This window comes from Crocodylus porosus, unplaced genomic scaffold (genome assembly GCF_001723895.1).
Source record: "Crocodylus porosus isolate Cpor-Errol unplaced genomic scaffold, CroPor_comp1, whole genome shotgun sequence".
NCBI classification, from domain to species: domain Eukaryota; kingdom Metazoa; phylum Chordata; order Crocodylia; family Crocodylidae; genus Crocodylus; species Crocodylus porosus.
Window position 1 is genome coordinate 189,183,550 of NW_017728906.1, and position 24,776 is coordinate 189,208,325.

The following is a 24,776-nucleotide window of genomic DNA, read 5'->3' on the forward strand; positions in this document are numbered from 1 at the left end:
TGGCCCTTTAAGGAAAAAAGAAAACAAAAAAACCCTGGACTCACCGCTCCTGCTGGTGGGGAGAGATCCCCACTGCCCCCCACTGCCCTATACCATATGGGAGACCCTTCCACAGTCCCTCGAAGCCCTAAGGCCACTGCAGGAGCGATGAGTCCCAGGGCTTTTCTTGGCTTTTTATTTTTTTAAAGGGGCCCAAGCTGGCCCAGGCAGCATGGCTCAGTGGGAGGCAGTGGGGATCATCCGCTGCCTGGCATCACCCCACCAGGGCTTTTTTTTAAAGTACCGAGCTGGGGCAGGTGGGGACAGCCATAGGGAGGGGGGGCTGGGGGAGCAGAGGAGATCAGGAGGCTGGCAGGGGTCCCCCATGGCCCCCTCCCCCCCAGTACTTACCAGCTCGGAGTCAGCTGCAGCTCCCTGCTGCAGCCACCGACTGCCCGAATCCTGAAAGCTCTCCGAATCTTTTCTGAAGATTCAGAGAGCTTTGAATCAATTCAAACCTTTTAAATGGTCTCCTGATTTGATTTGGATTTGGGGATTCAGTCACCAAACTGGGCCGAATCTCCTCCAAATCATATCAGCACCCCAACCTTTGCACAGCCTTAATGTACATACCTGGGGTATCCTAAAGCATAAATATGATTACTTCTGTCTTCAACAGAGGTTTTGACAACATGACATGTCTGTAAGCTTTTCTCACAGTTGAAATCATTGTATAGCCATGCAGAAGATTAAAAGGAGTAAGATCTGTAGTGCTGCAGAATCAGTAGTCTAAATAATGTCATTTGTATTTTTCACAATGTGTGGTTGTTCTCAGTGAACTTGAGTAGTAGGAACATCAGAACTATGCTCCTTACAGACTAGGAGGCATATTCTTATTAAAACAACTAGAAGTCATGAAGATGGCTTCTATTACTGCTAATGAGAGTGATTCATACACTATGAAATGGCAATAACTTTCTTATTGCAATAAAAAATAAAGGAAGCTAAAATATGAATAGCAGATTAGTCTGCACTTAGTTACTAAGCACCATCATATTTTGTTATGCCAAAACAGCTGCCCGCTGTCTTGTTAGCTGTACTAATGTCAAAGATTAGATGATCTAAACCTTGTGATATTTCAGGGAGGATACACTGTCTGATACCTTTGCCATGTTCCCTCTTGATTTTACTGACATATTATGGGTAATTATATATTTTATGATACCTTTTTGTGTATAGGTGCAGGATATATAAACAATGGAAGTAGAGAGGAATGAGGTCTCATATTAAATGCTTTACATCTTATCTTTTTAAGGAATTTCACCTTTAAGAATATAGGTGATATTGGCAAGAAGCAGCTTGGAGGGTGGGGGGTGGCAATTAATATCCACAGAAAATAATGGAAAAGGATAAAAAAAGGTATTTTTTTGAGTGGTAGAGGACAGGCCTGGGAAATATGAACATCTGAATTATAGTCCAGGGCATGGGGAAAACAAAACACAAAAAAGGGGGTGTGGGTAGAAAAAGGACTTCATTGTGATCCAGCTAAATCAAGTTTATTATGATCTCTCCTTTCCAACAGTAAGTGAAGATAAACTGCAGTACAATTTCTCCCTGTTTCATTCAGGGGTAAATTACTATCGTTTAGTTTCACTACCTGCAGATTAAAAGCAGAGAGATGTAACAGTTACAGAATCAGCTGACGTGCTCTCCTACTAGTATAAGAGGAGTTGTACATCTTATACTGGAGCAGTTGCACATCTTCCTCTGCAGTTAGACTGCTGCATTTACTACCAATAAAGAAGTTGATGAAGTCCATATTTTTGTAGATTTGGTAGTTATTTCAGGTGTCTTGATTTTTGCATGTCCAACATCCTGCGTCATGTTTCTGCCATGAGCAGGAGAGTGGCCTAGATGACTTTGTGAGATTCCTTCCAACCCTATTCTATGAACATGAGATGCCTTTAACCTGATTTTCAGCAGTGCAGAGCATCAGATTCAATTGCTGAAGATATGAATAGCGAGCTCTCTGCATAGCTGACTATTGGATGATTATGAATGTCTCAGACCAAACAGATATTGTCCATTAAACCTGGTCGAGCTAGGGAAGCTAGATTTCATTGAGTCAAATCTGATGCTTCTTTACAACTAGCCCAATGAAATAGAACAAAACAATGGAAATATTTTTTTCTGTAATATAAAATACATATTTAAAACATATACTTGTCAAGGGATTGTTTTGTAATTTCAAACACGATGGTGTTATTAAATTTGTTGTAAAGCATTCAACAGATTGAAGCCCAATGAGGAGATGATATATGCAAAATATATCTAAAATGCACTCTAACTTCATTCAGGTGGATGATAATTAGAGCTTTGAAATATGGACTAGCTTTGCAAGACTGAGAAAAGTCAGAGATTTAAAAAACATGTTGTCTCTTTGACTTGGGGTCACATATCCATATCAGTCCTTCCAGTAGGTCCTTTCAATAGGACCATTTGGAGTAGCAGTCATACCTGTTTCTTCTCTTTCTCTTCTTAAGCTATATCTGGATTAAAAATTTAACACGTAGAAGGCAGGATAGATACATGCGTTTTAGGGCCCTGACTATTGAGGCATGCATTACTCTTAAGGCACGACTAACCAGTTAATTGCATCTTAAATGGTTACCAGCCACATGTTAATGTGATTAATGACATGATAAAACAAGGAATTATCCTGGAAGTTATTACACAAAATATGCGTAATAACTTTGTGCCTGATTTGTACCATGCCATTAACAGAATGCATCGCCAAGTTTATGCTTTATTACAGGTTTAAATCAGTTTCTGATCACTTAAACTGGTTTATGTGTAATGTCTATCCCTAGCCATGATGCACCCTCATGGCTGGGATGCCAGATCAGCTGACAGATCTCCCAGCAATAGGAGCACATGGTGTGCCTCTGCAGCTGGGAGTCCCAACAGCTAATAGGGGCTGCCGGAGGCAGGAGCTTGCTTCTTACCAGTGCAGGGAGAGCCCAATATCCTGATCGTGCACTAACAACATGACATGATGGGATCTGATGTCTGATCTCACAATCACACCTCCTGCCACTGGATCCTGCACTTTGACCCCTGCAGGACCTTACACCACCTCTGCTGGACCCTGCACTACCCCCATCCCCACCTCCACTGGACCTTGTGCTACTGCTAGCAGTCCTCATACCCAAGGTTGTATCCAGCCTGCAAGGAGCCCCATGCTCCATATCCAGTCTGGGGCCCCAAGTGAGTCTGATACCTCTGATTTAGAAGAACCTCAGAGTTGGCCAGATTTATGGCTTATATATATATGCTGACATATCTTCATTGATTCATTTGGTATGAAGACCATTACATGTATGTACTGGTCCCAAAGGGACCCCAAAAACAATTACTTTAACTAGCACAAGTAGTGCAGACAAAACTGTAACAAAGTATTTCTCTACCTCAGTTTCCTCCTCACCCTTAAGCATTCTCTAGGCTTAGATGAACATCCCCTCAGTCCATCATGCAGCCCCTCTGACCTTACATAGGCAGATTATTTCTGTTTTGTGCTCCCAACATGGAAAGAGAAATTCCTTGTCTATTTCCAGAAACAGAAGTAATGTTATTCTTTGTAAAATGTAACATAACAAGCAGAACAGAAGTTCTGAACTATGGCGGACAATAAAGCAACTCTCTTTGTAATTTGACTGTGCAACTTGCTCATAAATTATTATAATTGAACATTTAAAAAATGAAATGCATAATAAGACTGTAGGTGAGATTTGCACAAGCTGAGTAGTCAGGTTACTTAAGCTAATACTGTGTGATTTCAAAAATCCTAGCCTACATGGCTATTTGGAGTAGCCATTTTTTGCAGACATCATTTGAGTTCAGATCAGATTATCTGTGTTAACTAAAGTATCACTGAAAAATGTCCTCTGTGCCACTGTATGGTATCCTCTTAGCATTGCTCCAGTGTACTACACAGGTCTTCAAGAATGCCCAGAAAGAGAAAATAAGGTAAAAATAGAAAAGAAATTTTAACTTTACAAGTCAAATGACTTCACTCAGTATATTACATTTGCTAAATTTTCTCTCTAAACAGGTTGTATCCTCATCCCAGTCCAGTATCTCAGATGGGGTGATCCTGAACCAATTGCAGCAGTTGTTTTTGCCTGTCTGGGTCTGCTGGCCACGCTGTTTGTTACAGCTATATTCATCATGTACCGTGATACACCAGTGGTCAAGTCATCCAGCCGAGAACTCTGCTACATTATTCTAGCTGGCATATGCCTGGGTTACTTGTGCACCTTCTGTCTCATTGCAAAGCCTCAGCAGATTTATTGTTACCTTCAAAGGATTGGCATTGGTCTTTCCCCGGCTATGAGTTATTCTGCCCTAGTGACTAAAACCAATCGCATTGCACGAATCCTGGCTGGCAGCAAGAAGAAAATCTGTACTAAGAAACCTAGGTTCATGAGTGCCTGTGCCCAGCTGGTGATTGCATTTATCTTAATTTGTATACAGTTAGGCATAATTGTTGCCCTTTTCATAATGGAACCTCCAGATATAATGCACGATTACCCAAGCATCCGAGAGGTTTATTTGATTTGTAACACCACCAACCTAGGTGTTGTAACTCCTCTTGGATACAATGGATTGTTAATTTTAAGTTGCACCTTTTATGCATTTAAGACAAGAAATGTTCCAGCTAATTTCAATGAAGCAAAATATATTGCCTTTACAATGTATACCACCTGCATCATTTGGCTGGCTTTTGTACCAATATATTTTGGGAGCAACTACAAGATAATCACCATGTGTTTCTCAGTCAGCTTGAGCGCCACCGTGGCCTTGGGCTGCATGTTTGTGCCCAAGGTGTACATCATCCTTGCTAAGCCTGAAAGAAACGTGCGCAGCGCATTCACCACATCCACCGTGGTTCGCATGCACGTTGGTGATGGAAAGTCATCTTCTGCTGCAAGCCGCTCCAGTAGCCTGGTGAACCTGTGGAAAAGAAGGGGATCATCTGGTGAAACGCTTAGGTAAAGTTTGCTAATATATGAATATTTGGAGCAATTACATACTTCTGAGCATGAAATGGAAAGGACAGTCAAAGCCAGTTTAATTTACCTCACCTCTGTACTGGGATGTTTTTCCCTTATGAGTAAATCGGTGCTCCCACAGTTGCAACAATTTTAGGTGAGGTCCTATTCAGCCAAAAGACGGCCTGTGTGTGAAGAATATTTAAAGCAATGAGCATCACTGTGTAATTAGTAGGCTTGAAACACTAGCTGTGACAGTTGCATATATGGCATATATGGCATAGGGAGGGGAACGATCTTTAAAATCCAAGAAATATAAATAATTGTCTTTTTCTGAACATGCACTTTTGAAATCTCTTTCTCTTTTGTGGATTTCATAGCCACTGGCACTGCATTTATATCTAGTCACAGCAGTATGACAATAGACCCCTACTAAAACTATAATCGAGGTGAAGCAGTCCATACAAATTGTGTCATTAGTGAAAACTTTCAAGCCTCCAAGAGTTTATTTCATGCGACTCTGCTATTATAACTGTTCTCTTCCATTCCCTTCTTTCTCTTTTTCTTATTCACCCTTCCTGCCTTTACGCTTTACCCTTGTCTCTCTTCTCTTCTTTCTCTGATACCTTTTTTCCATCTTCCTGATTCTATATCAATTCCTACTGTCAATAGAGTCCACTCTTGCTCCCATCTGTCCTTCTACCATTGACCAGATACTGTTCTCAATGCAATGTTTACAAGTAATGGTCATCCAGAAAATGAGTCACAATGTGCATGGCCAGGGTAGAAGAATACAAGTACCAGAAGCAGGAAGAGACCTTAACGAGAAGAATATGGCCCAGCCTTGGAAACAGCATATGAAAGGTTATAGCCAGACTGAAGGCTTACTTAGTTATTTTGACTCCACCTAATTGAAAAGGGATTGATTTCAGATGGCTAAATACTCTTATATGAGTATAAGAGTATATTACACAAAGTTGTAGGGGGAAAAAACATTCTTTGGTTGCATATGCATCACATTGAAACTAGTGAGGACTACATTTAATGCCACACTGAAATAATTTCATGTATTTTAGGACTGATAAACAGATGCTTTCAGATACATCTCCATTAGCTTCTTGATGTAGAGATAACACTTATGGTCATGGGGTGTTGGGCGGGAGGATGTTTTTTGTTTTTTGCTTATGCCTGATGCAAGGGAGTATAGGCTTTGCCAAAGGAATCCATGCTTTTGTCACCTCGGTTACTGCAGTATACTCTGTGGGAAGTTATCCCTTAAGATCACTCCAAATGTTTACTCGTGAAGGGGTATTTTTCACAGGGAATGTGTTAAGCAAGTACTCTTCAACCAGTGCTGGATTCCAGTTCATTTCTGGTGCCATTAGAGATGTTGATTTTAAGCTGTGAAACTTGAATATGCTCAGTGACAGTTGCCTCAAGTACCATCTCTTTCATCATCATTGGTTGAGATCATTGGAGATGCCTGGGCTAGAAGCCCCTAAATTCATTCATGAAGTGGCTGGGGCTGGATGTTCTTCACATAAGATTCTGCTCTGTGAAATATTCTTTCCGTTTTGGATAACTAAAGTCCAAAACGATTTAGCTTCATGTCACGCTGCAAGGTGTTTGTGCTCTCCCATCTATTTCTTGGCAGGAGAGAGTGAAAGGTGGGTAGTTTGGTAGAAGATCTTGTCTTTGGATGGATTCAGGTGGCAGAGTGGCCTGTGAAAGCTAAGTTTAGTTTAGATAGTGATCTTATATTATTATCATAATTATAACAGTACATCAATAATATCTTATTTTTATTAATTTGTTTATTGACTTTCTAGTACAATGTTGGCCACGTGTTTGGCTCTGGACCCAAAGTGCAATATATATATGAGCCTGAACGAAGAAGAGTTAGTATATTTCCATATCTGATTTGGCCTATATCACAGAAAGCTTATATATTGTAGAGAAGAAATAAACAGCAGGTTCATTTAATTAAATTCCAAGAGAAAATATGTCCTTTATCTCTGATGCATTTGTTTACATTTGTGAGCAATGCACGTAGATGTTTAGAAAGATCATGGCTCAGTTCAACTTCACAGGCTATGATACTGCCATTGCACAGAGCTTCATCCTTGAAAGTTTTCAAGAGCAGATTAGACAGACACTTGGCTGGAATAATTTAGTCAGAAATGATCTTGTCATGAGCAGGAAGGCGGACTAGATGGCCGTGTAAGGAAAACCCTATGTTCCTATGATCCTATCGCTAAATATATTGGGTGTCAGCTAACCTAAACTAGAATAGTTCCAACAAATTATATCCCACTAGAGATGTATTGATTCCATCAGATTTGACCCAGTAATTCCAAGAATCAATCCATCAGCCCTAGACATTTTATTCTTTTTTTGTTTTGTTTCATGAAATATTGTAATATTAAATTTATGGGTGAAATGGAGGAATTTATGCCACTCATGAGCTCAAATAAGTCTGAAGTCATCTCTGAATGAAAACAGAAAACTGTTGTCAACCTTATTTTTTCCCACTGTGCTGCACAAGTAAGTGGACTCATGACCATTTTATGACTCATAACTTGACTATTATATTGGGTTCAAAGATTTGTAATATTAAACCATGAATACAGTAACATGCTTCAGAGAATAAATAGCAACTGTGTTCAATGGCTTTTCTGGATAGCCATTCAAATTAACAATGAAGTATAGTCAAAATCCAAGAAAATATGCACCAGAACTACAGGATGCATTTAAATAGCACAGAGGGATTGTAATTTAAAAGGGAGTGACTCATTGTTGAATTTTCAAAGAAACATGCTATTTAAGTCACCAGTGCATGGAGGGGCCCCTATCATTAACATTTTGCTTCTTGACACTAATTTATACCACCATGTGGTGTTGCATCAAATCATTGTCAAACAGATAATGCAAAGGCTCCAGCCAGAGCTTTCAAATCAGGTGGGAAATGACAGATTACAAGATTGCTTTTGCCTAAATAAAGCACTGCATCTGGTAGAGTCCCCATGACTTTCTGCATGGGGTGCTGTTCAATTCAAAAACTTGGGAACACCATGGCTATGTGCTGGAATGAACCTTCAGATGCTGAAATATGTAGAGGATGCTGCTTACCAAAACAGCTCCTGCTCATTGAACTGAAATCCATGAATTGAACATGGACTATTCTGATACTTTAGCAGGTGCCAATAGATGCGCCTGCATCCACTCATACACCCCCTCAGAAAAGATCATGTCTTGTCTAAATGCACATTATTGGAAGCAAATTCACAAAGCATAGTATTAAACTATACAGTCAGACCTAAAGCCACACAACTTAACCTAGGTATCTGCTGCATTTAATCTTATTTTCTACTCTAGAGTGTTCTATATCTGAGGTCTCTAGGTGCCAAAAGATGGGTAAAATTGATGAGAAAAAGAATTAATGTCATGCCTTCACTTCTCTAGCTCCTGTAATTTCCAAAGCAGCACTACAAATTTCTCACCTATCCAGATCTGAACAGAAAGATGCATGCTACAGTCAGAAAAGGGTTCAGATTGATTCCTTCTTCTCATATGTAGAAATCCACAGCAGATCCCTTCTGCATTAAAATGTAATGACTAAGTGTGATGGTAATATATATATTACTGACTTCATTAGCACATTGCAAGTCCATTATAGAGTATTTCATAAATGATTAAGTCTAAACTGCAGCTGTCAAAGTAAATTAATTAAGTGCATTTCTGTGATTTATTATCCTGGCCTTTTATTATGTTTGTCCACTACTTGAGAATAGGCAAAGTTATTTTTCTCTCTGTGTTTCCAATAATTGCTTTGAATTAGTGAAATTCTGCAGCAGCAGATGAATAGCAAAGTACTCTGAGAATGCTATTAATGAATGTGATTGATTGTTATTTGTAAATCACTTTGGAGATTTAAAGTGTTGCCACTGGAGCCATTTAAATGCTGCCTTTGTTGCAGTAGTGACAATAAAGCCACTGCATTGCAACGGAAACATTGGTAGAGAAAGATGTGTGAGACTGGCCCAGTGAGGAAGGCTCTGGCCTGGAAGGGAGGGACTCTTGACCTCAGCTCCCAATGCTTTTGCTACATTTTGATTTGGCTAAGGTACAAAACGAGCATCGAAAACACAGGCCAGACTCCCTCAGTCCTGGACTAGTGCTCTTCTCACTGTACCACATTGTCATACTCCCACTCGCATGTTCGCACTCTGGCATCATAACTCGTTCCACCTTGAGTGCTCATTGGACCAGATTAAGTCAGAAAGGTGGAGTGTGCTCTTGTCCCTATGTAACCCATGGCCTGGTGGTTAGGGCATGGACAGTGACCTCAGATCCCTGTAGCCTGCAAAGGGCCCAGCACCTTGATCTCACTCTCTAAGCAAGTGCCTTAACCACTAGGATAAAGACGGGTAGGATAATCATCAGCAAGTCACTAGTTACAGGGTTTTTTGGCAGTGAGAGTTTGATACTTATGTAGAATTTAGACATTTCCCAGGTAGATAAGGATCTCAAGAGAGTTTAAGTGAAAATAGATGTTTTTGTGGAGCATCAAACAAAGAGTCCAGACAGATGTGTAAGGGAACTGTATTGCCTCTGAGAGGTGGATGAGAGTTTGGCTCTATGTCTTCATTTGTGCAACATGTAAGCACTTCCTTGAATGCATATTAAGGCTGAAGAGAGAAATATGTGCTTTTTCCTCAAGAAATGCTTAGAAATGTTTTTGCAGAATGTTTTTGATTCCCAATGTTTTAGGTAAGTCATTCTACAATTTGTCAAATAGCTGTACTCCAATTTTGACTGATGTTTTAGCCCATTCGCAGAACTAGGAGGTGGTAAGTTCTGTTATGATGAGATCCATTATGCAGATGGACATGTTGCCACTTGCAGCTTTGAGTCACCACTTATATTAATTGTACACATCCAAAGAGTTGTGTTGTGTGATTATTTGGAAATGGAACATGTTTAAAAGGTGTTTTTATGTGTTAAGCGCACATTCCAAAATGCTGGAAAGAACTACTGTTGTCACTGTATATTCAAAATAGGGCATCCTAAATTTAGAAAATACATTGTAATACATTTTTAAAAATACTCCAGGGTGGCACTCTAAGCCCAGCTACTGTGGCTAATTAAAACTTAATAATTAGTTTTAGAAAAACTTCCTATGAACTTAGCATGTTCTGACATTCAGAAAGATGCCACCTGATTTATGATACTCACAGATGATGTGGTTGCTTGCAGAAAGCAGCGAACAGGTCAGAAGTGATTTGGACAGATGTAGTCACGGCTTGGAAAGGCACCACCTATGCAGTGGCAGGAGAAAAAAAGAGGATATTGTGCAATGATTCAATAGTCAAGCAATAGTGAGAAGAACATACCTTTGGTATTGGACAATCAGCACATGCCATCTGTGCATTAAGTTTAAGCATTTGGGATCCATTGTGCAAAAAATGGAGCAAAAAATGAGGAAGGCAGAAGCAGGAACAGAATAAATAAGACAGGAATGAAAACAGAAGAAATGAATGGAGTTGTGATAGGAAAATGCCCATTTTTTTCTCAAGGATTGCCTTGGATCTTGGGTAATGAAAAACCAATATTTGTATATGATGAGGGTCATGGAGATGAAGATGATGAAATGGATTTGTAGAATCAGCAAGATCACATATGATACAAAGGGTACGGCAACAGGCAAAGGTGACATCAGTAGAGGAAAAGCTGAATGAGGACAGACAGGAATTAAAAAATGCCTGAAGAATATGCTACTATGACACTTCAGAGAAAACTATAACCTCTTTGACTAAATAGATTATACTTGTTAATGGCTTATGTCCCACCCAGATAATTTTGAACTATTTTTAAACTGATACTCTGCAAAAATTTAGATCTGGAGGCTTTTTGAATGATTTGACTCATTCATTTTTACATCGATAATTTATTCTGGGTGTCTTTCTGGAAAAGTTTGATGTTATGATTAATTAAACATCACAAATTATGAAATAAGTGAGGAATCTTTTGTGAACTTCAGTGAAAGGTATTGCATTTGAAAGATTTTGATGAATTTGCTGCTAAAACACTCTATCTACATAATGAACTGATATTCAAGAATGCCTTAATTACAATACATTTTAATTTGTGTGCAGAGCTAGTTTTTCTTTCTCAGTTTAAATATAATTAAGACATTGATTAATGTATATAAATAATTTGGCTTTATAAACTGAACACTGGGTTTCAACTTTAAAGTCTGGAATTATTTATATTACTAAGACAGTATCCCTATAATTGTGAGTTGAGTATCATAGCTGAGATCTGCAAATCAAATCAGCTTGCCAATTATTTCTTGCCTATTCTGACAGTATGACACAATGCCAATAAAAGCCAGACTACCCATTCTAGCATTAAAATTTTTTTTAAAGGAAATAAAAAGGTATATGAGCAGTATGAGCTTTATTATCACCACCACCACCATCATTTTTTTAACTAACTATTTCCTGTCCGTGTAGTGTCAGTGCCCTTATTCTCCTATTTTAGCTGTGGAAAGCTAAAGGGTGTTTTAACATTTTGGGCATTATGCCTGGTCATTTGCATAAGGGTTGTTTTTTACATTTTTAAGAACAGGTCAGATAAACACTTGTTTAGGATAGTTTAGACGGGCCTTGAGCAAGGGGTTGGACTAAATGACTTTCTGAGATCCCTCCCAGCCATAGTTTACTATGATTCTTTGATTCAGCTATGCCTGAAACAGTGTTTTTTCTCTCTCCCTAATTTTCCTTCATCGTTGTAATCTCCCAAATTCTACCAAGGCATAAATAATACAACATGGACCAAACACGATGACACTTGCACGTGGATCCTGGCAGTGGATGAAGATAAGAGCATACCTGAATTTCTCCTAGCTATTTTAACCCACTCTCTGGTTATGCTATTAAAATGCCTATCTGTGAAAACCAATACATACACTGATAGAGCTGTTTTGTTCTTGCTTCAGCTTTAACTTTGGGCATTGACAGCATGTTTCAGTATTACCCAGTAATCTGATTCATGAGTTATGTTGCCATCTACAAACAAATTTGCCAGGGTAATAAGAAAGCTTTGTGGCATTTTTGCCTTTTTTGAAAAATTACTGCAATCCTATTTTTCCATAATGCAAACTGTGAAGTGAAGGAAGAGCCTGGAATGGCTAAAAATCCAGTAAACAAGGATCCGTTTCATAATAAAGATTGTAAATATTTAAAAGATAGAAATGCATGTGCACTTCATACAGAAGCACAGGATAATGTTAGCAGCAGCATAGCTTGGAGAAAATTGGCCTCTTTTTTGATAACTAATTTCCTTAGTGCTTATCAGCCCTTTTAGTGATTTTTCGATCTGTAAAATATTTTTGAAGAGGAAACAACAAAACTTAGGGGGCTTGAATATTGCCATCTTATTTTCAGGTGTAGCTCAAAGCCAAGGTAACAAATTGCACTATATACTAGTGTATTCACTTATTTCATAAGCACTGGTTATTTTCTATTATTTATGATAATGCTTCATGCTGTTTTAGCAAATGGCCTGTAGGACGATTAGTACAAGTAATGAAATCAGTAAGGAGACTTCACTACTTCATCTGCAGACAATGTTGGGTCAATGAGTGAATTAGAGTATACAGAGCAACAAAATTTTGCTATACTAGAATGGGTAGCTTTTCTTAAGATCTGTATTTTCAATGGTATCTCTGTCAGAAGACAGTAAATGGGAGCACTGATAATTCTACATTGTCAGTCTATTCTTTCCCCTATTAAGTACAACCCCTGGAGCATTTGTACATCACTACATAAAAAAATGTCATCTTAACTCACCAGTTGCAATTGCATACGATTGCCCAAGTATAATATGCTATAAAAAAGATTATGTTGCACTTGAAAAAAATTAAATTGCAAGCTTAGCTTTAAAGCAATTCCCTTCACTGAAATTGTGTCATTAACTCAACCTGTTTATAGGCTGAAGGACAAAAATGAAAGTATTGCTTTCAATGATATATCACTCTTTTATTATTTTTTTTTTTGCTATTGTAAAAAGTAACTATATAATGCAAGGGAATGAGACCCTTTTAAATTATTCATTGTATATGGAGACACATTATCAGTGTACATAAATTCTTGCAGCATTGATTTTCAAGGAAAACTGTGCTTGTAGCTCAGTGTAGCTGACCAAATGAATAAACTAAACCTTCTCCATAGCTGTGCCTTTCCCCAGATGCAACTTTCCACACACAATATTTGTTTCTGTCATCTAATCTAAAGGTCACTGCGTACCTTGTCACTGTTAAATGTAGGATCTTCATTGTTTCTTAATGTCAAGGTCAGATAATATTGCAGGTAAAAAAGTAGCTGTGTAAGATTTGCTACTGTTAAAATTTATCACAGCCTGGGGAAGCAGATGCATTGTTGTTTTTTTCCTTTTTATCCTCAAGCTTCTGTATAAATTCCAAGCATAAAGAGATTAGAAAGACCCATTAAAAATGATTTGGGAATAAGAGTTACAGCATTTCATCAATGCCTAATTAGAGTATTTAAATCCATGGATTATTCACATTGTATCCCAATTTGGCTTTTATACATATGACACTAGGGCTAGGTACAGACGTTCAGAAAGTCCAAGGTAGAATCAGTCTAAGGTACATGGTTTGCTGTAAGCAGTGTAGTTCAGATCATTAGTGAACAGAACATGCATTCACCCCTTGGCAGGGGAGCAACTCTTAGACCAGGTTCCACCATTTTTAAACTAGTCCATCAGTGCATCTATATGTTACCATGCAGTGATACTGTTATGGCGCTGTGCTTTAGTATTTCCTTTTGGATGTACTAAAGCACTGCACAGCAAGAGGTGGTATGGCACTACATCACCGTAGCAGCACTATACAGAGGGAGTGCACGGCTATGGCGACATAGCTGCCAATCAAATGTAGACCCACATGACCGCTATGTCACCGTAGTACACCATACAGCAATGTAGCGCATCGCTGTGTCACTGTATGGCAGTGTGTAGATGCGTCCTATGAGTGCCAAACTTCTGTTATGGGAATAGACCAGTTTTATGTGCTGATTTCCTGTTCTTTTACAGGTATAGACTGGTTTTCAATAACTTACGCCAGTAAAAGTGTAATGTCTATATCTGGCCTTAGAGTACATGGATTGTCCACACAGAGATTGATGAGAAATATTACATTCACTCAGGAACAAGGTAACCAGTAACTGTAGTGTTACTATTGCAGGGTGACTTAAGCATACACTTAAGTGTTCTGCTGAATCAGGATCTGAAGGAGTTGAGCACCTTTTTCTACCTGCATTAGCTGTGATTTTAAAGGACACATTTGGGCTTGTTTTCTACACTTACGGGCACTGTGAAAGCCATAGCTTGCATGGGCAAATGATGGCCACCAACCTTAGTTTCCTTCCAAACTCCTGCAGAATCAACTCTGTAGAGTCTACGCAACAGGAATCCAAGAATATTTTCACAAAACATGAACAATTGGCCAGGTAATGATAAACATACCCAACACAGCCGCAAGCCCTACATATAAGTCAAAACCCAGAAGGAACTGTCCTTTGAACGTAAATTTCTCCAAACAGATCAAAATCAAAATGCAACTGATAGAAATTAAACTGAGAGTTGCTTCATTCTCCTTTTTCCTGCCCACCTTATCTCCCACGCCCTACCACCTGTCTGTCCCTAATTCTTCAAGATGAGTACATGTTAGAATGTATCTGGATTAAACTGTGCTGTTGCCAGTCAGGTAACACTGGGGATTTATACATGTGCTCCAGGAGTGTGTGTGGGGCAGGGGGGAGGGGGCTTTAGTTAGAGTAGCTCTGAAAAAAGTGCCGGGAACGTCTTGTGTATCATGTACCAAATGGCAATGGGGCACTGTAACTAAAGCTTGTTGAATGACCTTTATTTAAAGCACCCCACAACCGTTTTTCAGCATGGGGCCACTGATACACGAGACAATGGAGTCTGCTGAAGCATGGTAGCTACCAAACTCCAGCAGACTTGATTAATCAAGCCTGCTCATGGATAGGCACCCACTATTGTGAATGATTATCTAGGTACTCCACAGAAATTTGCTGCAGCACACCAACTGTTGTGACTTACCAGAATCAGGAATGGAGCCTGTAAAAGATACCTAAAATATTCATAACAGAATTTCATGCTACATTACAGCATCTTTTGTTTCAACCTAACCTGAATTAATATGTAAAAAAAAAATCAAATATAGACTCATCAACGTTTTCAAACTTCAATTCTAGGAAAGGTCAGAGCAGGGGCATTTGGTGAAAAGGATGTATTTTAACCGGTTTGCATAGTCCTACAAAGAATGGGCCTGGGGATGCATCCACTGAGAGACATAGAAGCCTTCCTGTTCCATGAGGCAGCTAAATCCAAGCTTTAAATCTTCATGAGACATAACCCCAAAACTAAGTTTCTACCTTAAAGTGATACATTTGTGTCCACATTTGTTCTGTTGATCAAACTCTCAGGGGATTAATTTGGCCAAAGAGTGATTAAGATGCCCTCTCTCTCTCTCTCTCACCTTGTGGTGAGAGTGCTGACTTGGATGCCAAAGAAATACAATGACAGTGAATACAGTGACAATGAATTCAAAGTATTTTGTACAGAGTAGAATGGGTTTCCTAAGGGATGTTGAGAGTCCTACCTAAGACTTCGCTGGAGTTTAGTGAGAGGTGGGAGGTGCAGATAACAAATTTAAAATTCCTGCTCCAAATCAGGCAAAGGAGGAAGGGTTTGAATCTAGGTCTTCCTTGTCAAAGGTAAGTGCTCCAAGTATACAGCCGTTGATTATGAAGTGACAGCATTTCCTACTCATTTTTCTGGGAGAAATGGTTAATGTGTCCTCAGTGTGGATATAGCCTTAACTCTAGGGCTAGATCTAGCCCCGTATCATCTTTTCTCTTTATTGCTGTAGTTGAAATGTCATGTTTTCCATCCCTTTGGGTTACATTACTTCTGCCTTGAGCTGGAAAACCCCAATGATCAGAGATGCTGTCTTTTCTCCGTGATTAAATGGGGCCTTTCATGCTGTTGACATTCAATAAATAATAACAAAATTCCTGTAAAGCAGTGGAGGATCTATTTGAAATAGATATTTACATCAATTTTCCAACACTCACAATAGATTATCCTTGTTTTGTGGTGCAAAAACAATGGGATAAATCCCACAGGCCCTCCCATAGTCCTTAAGCAAAGATGTTCAAAGAGTGAGGATAAGGACTTGGGGGCATGAAAACACCTTCATATGAGGAAAAATGAAGACTGCTCTCTTTAGCGAGGCAACGGCTAAGAGAGGAATAATGAATGTATGTAAAATAATGAATATTACAGGGAAAATCTTCTTCTTCATAATACAAAAGCCAAAAGGCATTCCTTGAAATGTAGAGGTAGCAGATTTCATCTGATGAATGAAAACACCTTTTTTACATGGTGCAGAATTCACCTCCAGAAGCCACTTCTACCAGAAATCAATGAGATCAAGAACTTAAAAGTATCCACAAATAGATTAAACATTGATGTAAATTAAAACAGCTGAAGTTGTTTTTCTTATAAACACACACACACACACACACACACATACACATATATACACATATTTATATATGTACATGTCAATATGCATATATATGTGCATAATGCTCTATTGATTATTATTTCTATTAAAATGCAAGTAATCGTATAATTAATCTGTAGGGATACATTGTAATTATACACACAAACACATAGATGGAAGGCGAGAGAGAGAATTTACATATAGACATTTCTGGAAGAGAGGGCACAAACATTCACACTTCAGGGCATACACCAATTTCTAATTCTTGGAGGTTAGGAGTACATTTTCCCATGAAGCAGATTGTCTCAAAGCTGCTGACCCTAAAGTTTTTTGCACCTTCCTCTAAAGCAGCATTTTGTCAATGACAAAACTAGATGACCATCAGTCTGATCCAGGATGGCAGTTCCAAAATTTCGCTTTGTTTCCCATTGGCTGGATGATTGTTACTCTTCCATAAGAAATGTGTTTTAAGATGGGATTGTAAGTTAAGGTCTGGTAGTTTCTTAAAACTTGACATCCAAATTAGTGTTTTCTAGCTAATACCATTATAAAATACCATATAAGCATGTCAGGTGCTCAAGCTGTAGTGTCAGATTTTCTTTCAGTTTGCAAATGAATTCTTTTCTCTGTGCTGCTCTATTGATGGCCCATACAATGCGGAGATCACTGCTGAATACACTGCACTGATGTCAAGGAAGATTCTGCAAATCGACCAATGCATATTACTGTATTCAGTGCACTCATTCCTCTGAATGTTATTCATCCTGTGCAAACAAATAGCAAAGGGCCCACCTAACGTAGAATTTCTCTGGTATATAGCCCTGATGCTGACCCTCCACATATGGGCAATTTTTTCCCCTCTGCCTTTTTCTGCTGGCTAAGTGGGCTTGGTGTGCAGTCACATCTGATGACTTCCTATAGGTAAAGTGCTTGTATAAAAAGGGGGAAAAATCCTTTAAAAAAAATGCTGAAGTGAACATGGCTTCTGTCTCTTCTGTATGATGATCTAAAGTGCAAAATCATTTTTAATTACAATTTGTTAATTCTTTGGCAAGTGACTTTTTCCAGTTTTAATATTTCAAAAAACCTTTTTGCGCTTAACAATCAAGAAGGAAACAAAACCCTTTTCACATTTTCAAAGTGAAGATAATTGGGAGCAAAGTCATGCCTCACCTCCCCGCCCATCCCTGAGCATAGAAAACCCTGTGTTTCATAGATTGTGGTTTGTTCCTCTGAGTAGAGTATGCAGGCTCCCAAGGCAGAGTCACATACTTTATGTGTTCTTTGGTGGCTTTCTCCATTGTAACATGAAGAGCATTTGAGGGGATTGGTTACAGGAAGGTGTGTAGTTTCATAACTTCATGGATACATATGAAAAATTAAGTCTGTTAAAACAACCAGAAACTCTATTTCAGGTCTTTCAATCACATGAAGTCTCCTTTCAACGGTGTCTTTTGTTCTCAAGTGGAGCATAAGCACTGAGAAATCTCCAGCAATCCTTCTGAAGTCCATTATCTTGGCCATGACATCATTTATTTTGGGACCTGAGAAACAGGAAATTGTCTTGTTTTCTTTATCTGGGCCACAAGTGTTCTGGCCTAGACTGGTTTCTAATCGAGTTGCTGGTTTGTTTCCAATCGAGTCAGCAATCGAGATTATGTATGTTTTCTCTTCCTTTGTTGGCTACTTCTCTATGTTCAGCTCATATACAATAGCTGGGACCCCAACCCTAGTGGGTTACTCTTGATCTTTTCCTCTTTTGGTCTTGTTGGGAGTAAAATCCCCTTTTTAAATGCTAAAATTTAATTTGGCTGTGTATCTTTACCACTTCTGTTACTCCCTTTCTTCTTTTACATCACATTCCTCCTTCTCTTGTTATTTTCTCTCTCTCCTATAAAATCCCTGCACTTTCTCCCTTTTTTCCTTCTCATCTTTCTTTCTTTTTTTTTTTTTTTTGGTCGCTCAGCCAAGTGTACCCGTGTAATGCAGTTTGACATCTTTTATATTTTTCAGTGTTTCCAACTGCACTTCAGGCCCCTTCATTTTCTCCTCCACTCTAGGAATCTACTTGCACTTAAGAAGTATGTATTCTGCATGGGCTTTATTCATAATCAGGAGCACTGCACATGCACCACAATAGATTGCCTTGGCATCACTGGTAGCCACTCTTTCCAGCAGCTATTGCTTCTTCCTTATAGATTCCTCACTCGTTAGGCCCTTTAGATGAGAAGGGATTTTGCTACACTGAGCACATTTCACTTCACAATTCACTGCTAAGCTAATTTCTTAGCTGTTCTGTGTTCATGAGTTCTTACCTCTGCTACTGACTATGCCACAATTTGCCTACCCACTGCCTGTAACAGCTGCACTCAAGGTACACCCTTCTTTTCCCCTATCTATACTCAGTCAGTTGCTTCAGATGTATCTCTTGCTAGCTGGCTCAGATTAATAAACTAGTGAAAAATTAGCAATTTAGTTGTTCTATCCTGTTACCTAAGATACGTATGACTGAAGATGGTGGAGAGCCAAGATCCGCAACAATGACCCCATTTTGACAGGACAAGCGAGGGAAGAAGAAGATCCTGATAACTGGCATGAAAACAAACAAAGTTTTCTTCTAAGACTTTTACTAAATACCAATGACACAGACCATTGAGCTGTGAATGGAATATCACAAGTAATCATTTAAAAGGAAGGGGCCTAGTTTTTAATACAGGCATCTTGTCTGAACGCCCCATTCAGGTATTTAAATGGGTATTTGAATTATGAAACTAGGATGGGATTCATTACTGTGCAGAGAGCTAAAAAAGACTTATGCAACACTTAAGCCTCCTTTTAACATGGGTACAAAGGCTTAATTGTTGAACAAGTCTGTAATTGGGCTTGGGTACAAGGATGAATGAAACCCTGGAATACCAAATGATTCAACCCACTGTGGCGCACACATGTTCTGTAAAAGTTTCTGTTAGTCAATTTGGCTGGAAATGGATTCAAACAGTAGTCCTGGTTAGTTAAAGCAAGTGCTAGAAAGGTGAAGAATGTATTGGGTTAGAAGGAGATGATGAGCAAGGACTGGGAGTTTGGCAATCAATTTTCAGTTTTGTGTCCCTGGATCTCCCCTCCTATACAAATCCCATACAGTAACTGTGCATCCTGCTTACTTTGGCACAGGTCTGGCATCTTTATCTGGCTTCTCCAGTACTCTCAAGGCAGCTTGGTGCTTTGTCCACTGCTGTAATTAGCCACATTCTTGTGCATGGCCCTCTGCACAGCAGCTGTAGCATGGGGTGACAGCTGAGCACACAATCACTTCTTTCTGTTTGCTCCTGTTGTTGTCATGATTTATTAGGTACAAAGGCAGGAGACTGGCCCAGCACAAGTCGGAAATAGAGTGTTTCACCCCAAAAGGGAGTATGGGCAATGGTGGGAGAGCTACAATGAGCAGGTAAGCAAACAGTGAGTGGCCTTGGGACAGTGTAATATGTCTGTGAACAAGAGGAGCAGCCCTGGGACAATTCCAGCCCAGATCCTCAATCTGTAGTGATTGTGCATCCCATACAGTGTGTCCGACAAAAGACAAAGCTTGGCCCACACTGATTTCTGTGTTCTGTTTGATTTGCAAAAATACACCGTGTCCATTTAAGTGATTGGAACCACTTGTCATTTGTGATGTTGTCATAATACAGGGCGGCTCTTGGGAAAAGAACCAGGATACCTGCCCAATGGAGGGTTGCAGTCTGATGCCATAATGTTCTTATCTAGCTATCAAGTGATCAAAAACTGAATTCTGTCAAAATGCAGGTCATATTTTATGTTATGGGTTACATTAATAAATAGCTTATCAAAGGTTAATAAATACAGCCAGTCTAAAAACTGCGATAGAGCTAGTTTGTCAGAAAATGCCATTTTATTCAAATCAAAATGTTTGGTAGGCACATGTTGATCTGGAAGAAAAAGTTTCAAAATGATTCAAAATAGGAAGTTCATTTTGATTTTTCTCCATTTTATTTCTTTTCAATTTTCCGGTTTCTTTTGTTCCATATTTTTTTATTTGATGTCTTTTGGACTTCTTTATTTTGTTTCATTTCTGATATCTATTCAATTTTACTTTCTCAATATTATTGAAATAAATGTTTTCCAATAGTCATTTTGACGTTGAATGGAAGTTTTCAGGCGACTTTTATTGCATGAAATGTTCTGAGGGCTCAACTTTTTTTCTCCTCACAATTTGTGATAAAACATTTTAAAATGTTAGAATTTCCCACAGGCTAGAAATTTTGTTTTCTGGATAACATCATCAATATGTAATTAACGTCATAAATGAGTTGCACAATAGTTGCATATGTCATGAATAGCTGTAAGCACATTATAGATGGTATTACAGACAATTACAAACTGCAGTAATACAAAAATATCGACTATTGCTATCTATAGCAAATTGATTGAACTTTTATTAAAATATATGTTTATTAAGTCTTTCATAAATTATTTATAAATGTAACCTGAATACAGCATGTCACCCAAATGTGCCTTTGGCTTTACTGAGTTATATACCACAGGTGCATTCTTCCATTGCATAAGGGTGCTCAAGGAAACGGGTACACAGCATTATGTTCCCTTTGTGCTTAACACCACTTGTTCAGGCGCATAAGGCTTGTGATTATAGCTCTGCACAATACTTGCTCAGGGATACTTGCTGCTTAAATAATGTCAGTACCAGTCATTCACATGTTTCTGTTCAAAATGTCTCAATGCCTGTAGTTTGTTTGTCAGCCTGTTTGTGTTCTGCGGGCTGTTTTTTGTCCTTGTCTTTTTTTTTTTTAACTTGCATTGCCTTGTTAGATTTTTTTTCCTTAAAAGCTGTACAGTCACTGAATAAGTGAGAATTGAAAAGGAAACAAGTACATGGAAATGTTAGACAATTGCATTTATTTTTTTTCATCTCTCACTCTTTTGTTTCCCTTTTGCTGAATCGTTTTTTTTCCCAACATACAGTTTAAAAGCCTTTTCTTATATTTTATATCTTCACAGTGAAGAATCTGTTCGCATTCCAGAGTGTAATCGATCTGAGTCAAGTAGAGATGGGAAAGAGATTCCTGGTAAAGATGATGCCCTAATAGTCAAAAAGACTGGAAACTTTATCAATGTAATAGTCCCACAGAAAGACTGTCAGCTTCAAGACCTGCTCAAACAGTTAAGAATATCTGTTGTTTAACAGATAGTGGAAGTGCATTTCATGGCTGTGTTTTGTTGTCTCCAGCCTTACTATCCCAAATAATGGTTCTATTAGATCTTACACTCTAAGTAGAGTTGGGACTGAACTGGATGGGAGACCTCCAAAAATATAGGTGCTTCATAAATAATGTATGTGGCATTCTTCCTTCTCAGTTGGTGCGTCTACATGGGATGCCTGAATGCACAGTAGAATGTTCTACTGTGCGTTAGTGCATCACAGCAAAAACTGTGCTAATGTGCAGAAGAATTATTCTACTGTGCATTAAGCATGACAAAAAAAACCCCCTTCACCTTTGCTACTGTGCATTAGTACAGCTACTACGGCTTTATCTAGTACCTCATATTAGACAAACAATGCACAATAGCAAATGCACATTAATGAACATGTAGCTGCACTCAGTGGGCATGTCTACACATGCATTTACTCCAGCCTAGATTTACTGTGCAGTAAACTACCACTCTCTACAAGGCATGCATTAATGTGCATTAGCGTAATTTAATGCATATTACGGGCACGCATCTACATGTGTGCACCCTTACGGCACATTAAAAATGATTAAATTAGGCTAATCATATGCAGGCATCAAATTTAGATGTGATTAGTTAAAGCACATTAATGCATGTGTTGACACGACGTAGCACTAACTTTAGTGTGAGGTCTGCCCAGACCCTAGGGACACATTGCAGGGCTGCAGGAACTTGGCACTAACTTTAGTGCCAAGTCCGTGCATGTGTAGACACCTGCCAAAAATCACTTAATGAACATTAAATTTAGTTGTGCCTAAATACATGTGTAGACATGTCCAGTAAGTATTAAACCAGAGTTGAGGGAACTGAGATGGTTAAATCCTGAAGGAGCAAACAGAAGCAAGACCTTGATCGTTTGTGGATATTTAAAAGAACCCATTATTTTGTTTAACTACAGTAAGGGTTCTGAAGATCTCACCAAATCCTTCATATATCTAATGGGCTTAAAAAATATCCCACATAGTTTGTTGGGCAGTGCTAGACCTTTCATACTTTAAAGTTGCTTGTGGAATTTTGCTAACATGTTCCCACACAGATGTGAGTCCACTTCAGTGGACTCATGCCTATCCCTGTATAAGCATCCTGCAAATAGTGTTTCCTTCTTCGAGATGGTTAGTATTACTATACTAACAGTTAGTATTTTATGGCTGTATTACTGTTTGCAAGTTATTCTATTTTTAAGGGGAATTATTCTGTTCTAAGTCATATGCAAGTCTCTTTCACCTCCAGCATATAAAATCAATTATGGGATGAAATGTTTTATGAGGCTATCAAAACAAAGGAGTTTGTGTAGGATTGTTATGATTTAGAATTTAAATTACTGGCTTAATTAAATGCAACAAATAAGAAACTGTTTAATAATTCACCTCTTCCCCCACTGAGGATATGAATCCTGTGCGTGTAACTCTCTGCAGTGATATGACATTTAAGTCACATACACCTTCAGGTAGCCCCATTCTATGTGTTTTGCATGAACTGGAAATAATCAGAAGAATTCAAACAATGTTGAGAGAACAAAAACAGAACCCAGGAGAACTTTCCTTTTTATTCTAACTGTAAACTTTCTAATTGTGAGAATGGCGTGAAGGCTATAATATAAAATCCATTGAAATCACTGAGGATACTGCCACTAATATCAATGGGGCGGGTGAGTGGTTCCAATCCCTGTCAAGAAGTGTTAATAACTTCTAAATGACAGACCGAATTGACGGCTGAGTAGGTGTTGGTTGTATCCATGTAGATCTAAGGCCATAGGCAGACAAGGTTCTTTGGCTAAATGTGATATCTGTTATTAAACCAACTAAATAATCAGGGGAAAATTTTTTGCAAGTTTTAAGGTGTAAACACCCTTTTTCAGGCAGAGGGAGAGTCTACAGTTGTATTGTACTCTCCTGGATGGGATAGGCTTCTCCCATCCAGAAGAGCCCAATACAACTGTAGACTCTCCCTCTGCATGAAGAAGGGTGTTTGTACTAGAAACCTTGCAAAGAACAATTTTTCCAAATATTTTGTTGGTCTAATAAAAGATACCACATTTACCAAAATAAACTTGCTGGCTCACTAGGTGGCACTCTCCTCTCTGGTCCCATCTGGATTTGGTGTGCTAGCTAGGTGGTGAGAAGCATTGTGCTGCTGGGAGCGTCACCTTTCTGATCAGAAGTAAAATCAGATCCTGATCAAATATATTAATTAATAATTTCAATGTAGTCTTTCTTTGTAAAGAAAGAAAAAAATGCTAACTATAGGGTCCTGACCAGTTTCCAGTGTAGGTAATTATCTGAGGCTTACTAGAAATGCTCCTGAAATATCACTTAGAAACCCTATACAGTACTTCCCTTCTTCCCTCAACAGATATATACTGCTAATACAGCTGCTGTGATCTGGTGCCTTGACGGCTGCACTAAAAGGTCATTGCAGTGGTTTCTTTCTGTAACTCCTACATCTGATTGCAGTTTGCTTTTGGTTCTTTTAAATGAAAGCCATTCTCTAAATGCCAGTTGAGATTTTCAAAGTAGTAGAAGCACTTGGCTGCCCAGTTCCCATAACAAGAAGTCAAGTGTTTCTTTGGAAGCTGTAAAAAAAAAGTCACTCTGAGTTGTGGGGGGGGGGGGGCGCTCTAGCTGTGCCCAGAAGATAGGAAGCAGCAGCTCACCAGCCCAAAACAGAAAAGGAGACAAAGTACGGTGAAGAATAATGTAAATAGAACAACTCTTTCTGCTATTCTTTACCTCTGTCACGACAGGAGGTCTGCAGTCAAAATGTAATGATCATACAGCTCCCTATGAAACTCAGGATAAGATAAAACATGTGTTTTGCCTTCTTAATTCCATTTTATTTCCAGTTTACTATGGAACGAATCTCTG

The 24,776-nt window shown here is 38.8% G+C and overlaps 1 protein-coding gene across 3 annotated transcripts in view; it reads left to right on the top strand.

The window, feature by feature from the left end:
• Positions 1–24,776, top strand: part of GRM5 (glutamate metabotropic receptor 5) — a 396,220-nt gene that overhangs the window by 357,968 nt on the left and 13,476 nt on the right. For 2 of the 3 annotated variants that reach the window (XM_019530366.1, XM_019530368.1), the window contains exons 7-9: positions 4,091–5,030; positions 20,000–20,095; positions 21,682–21,843. In XM_019530366.1, coding sequence (XP_019385911.1) covers positions 4,091–5,030; positions 20,000–20,095; positions 21,682–21,843 — 1,198 coding nt within the window. The remainder of the gene's footprint in view (positions 1–4,090; positions 5,031–19,999; positions 20,096–21,681; positions 21,844–24,776) is intronic. The other variant, XM_019530369.1, reaches the window with a different exon arrangement.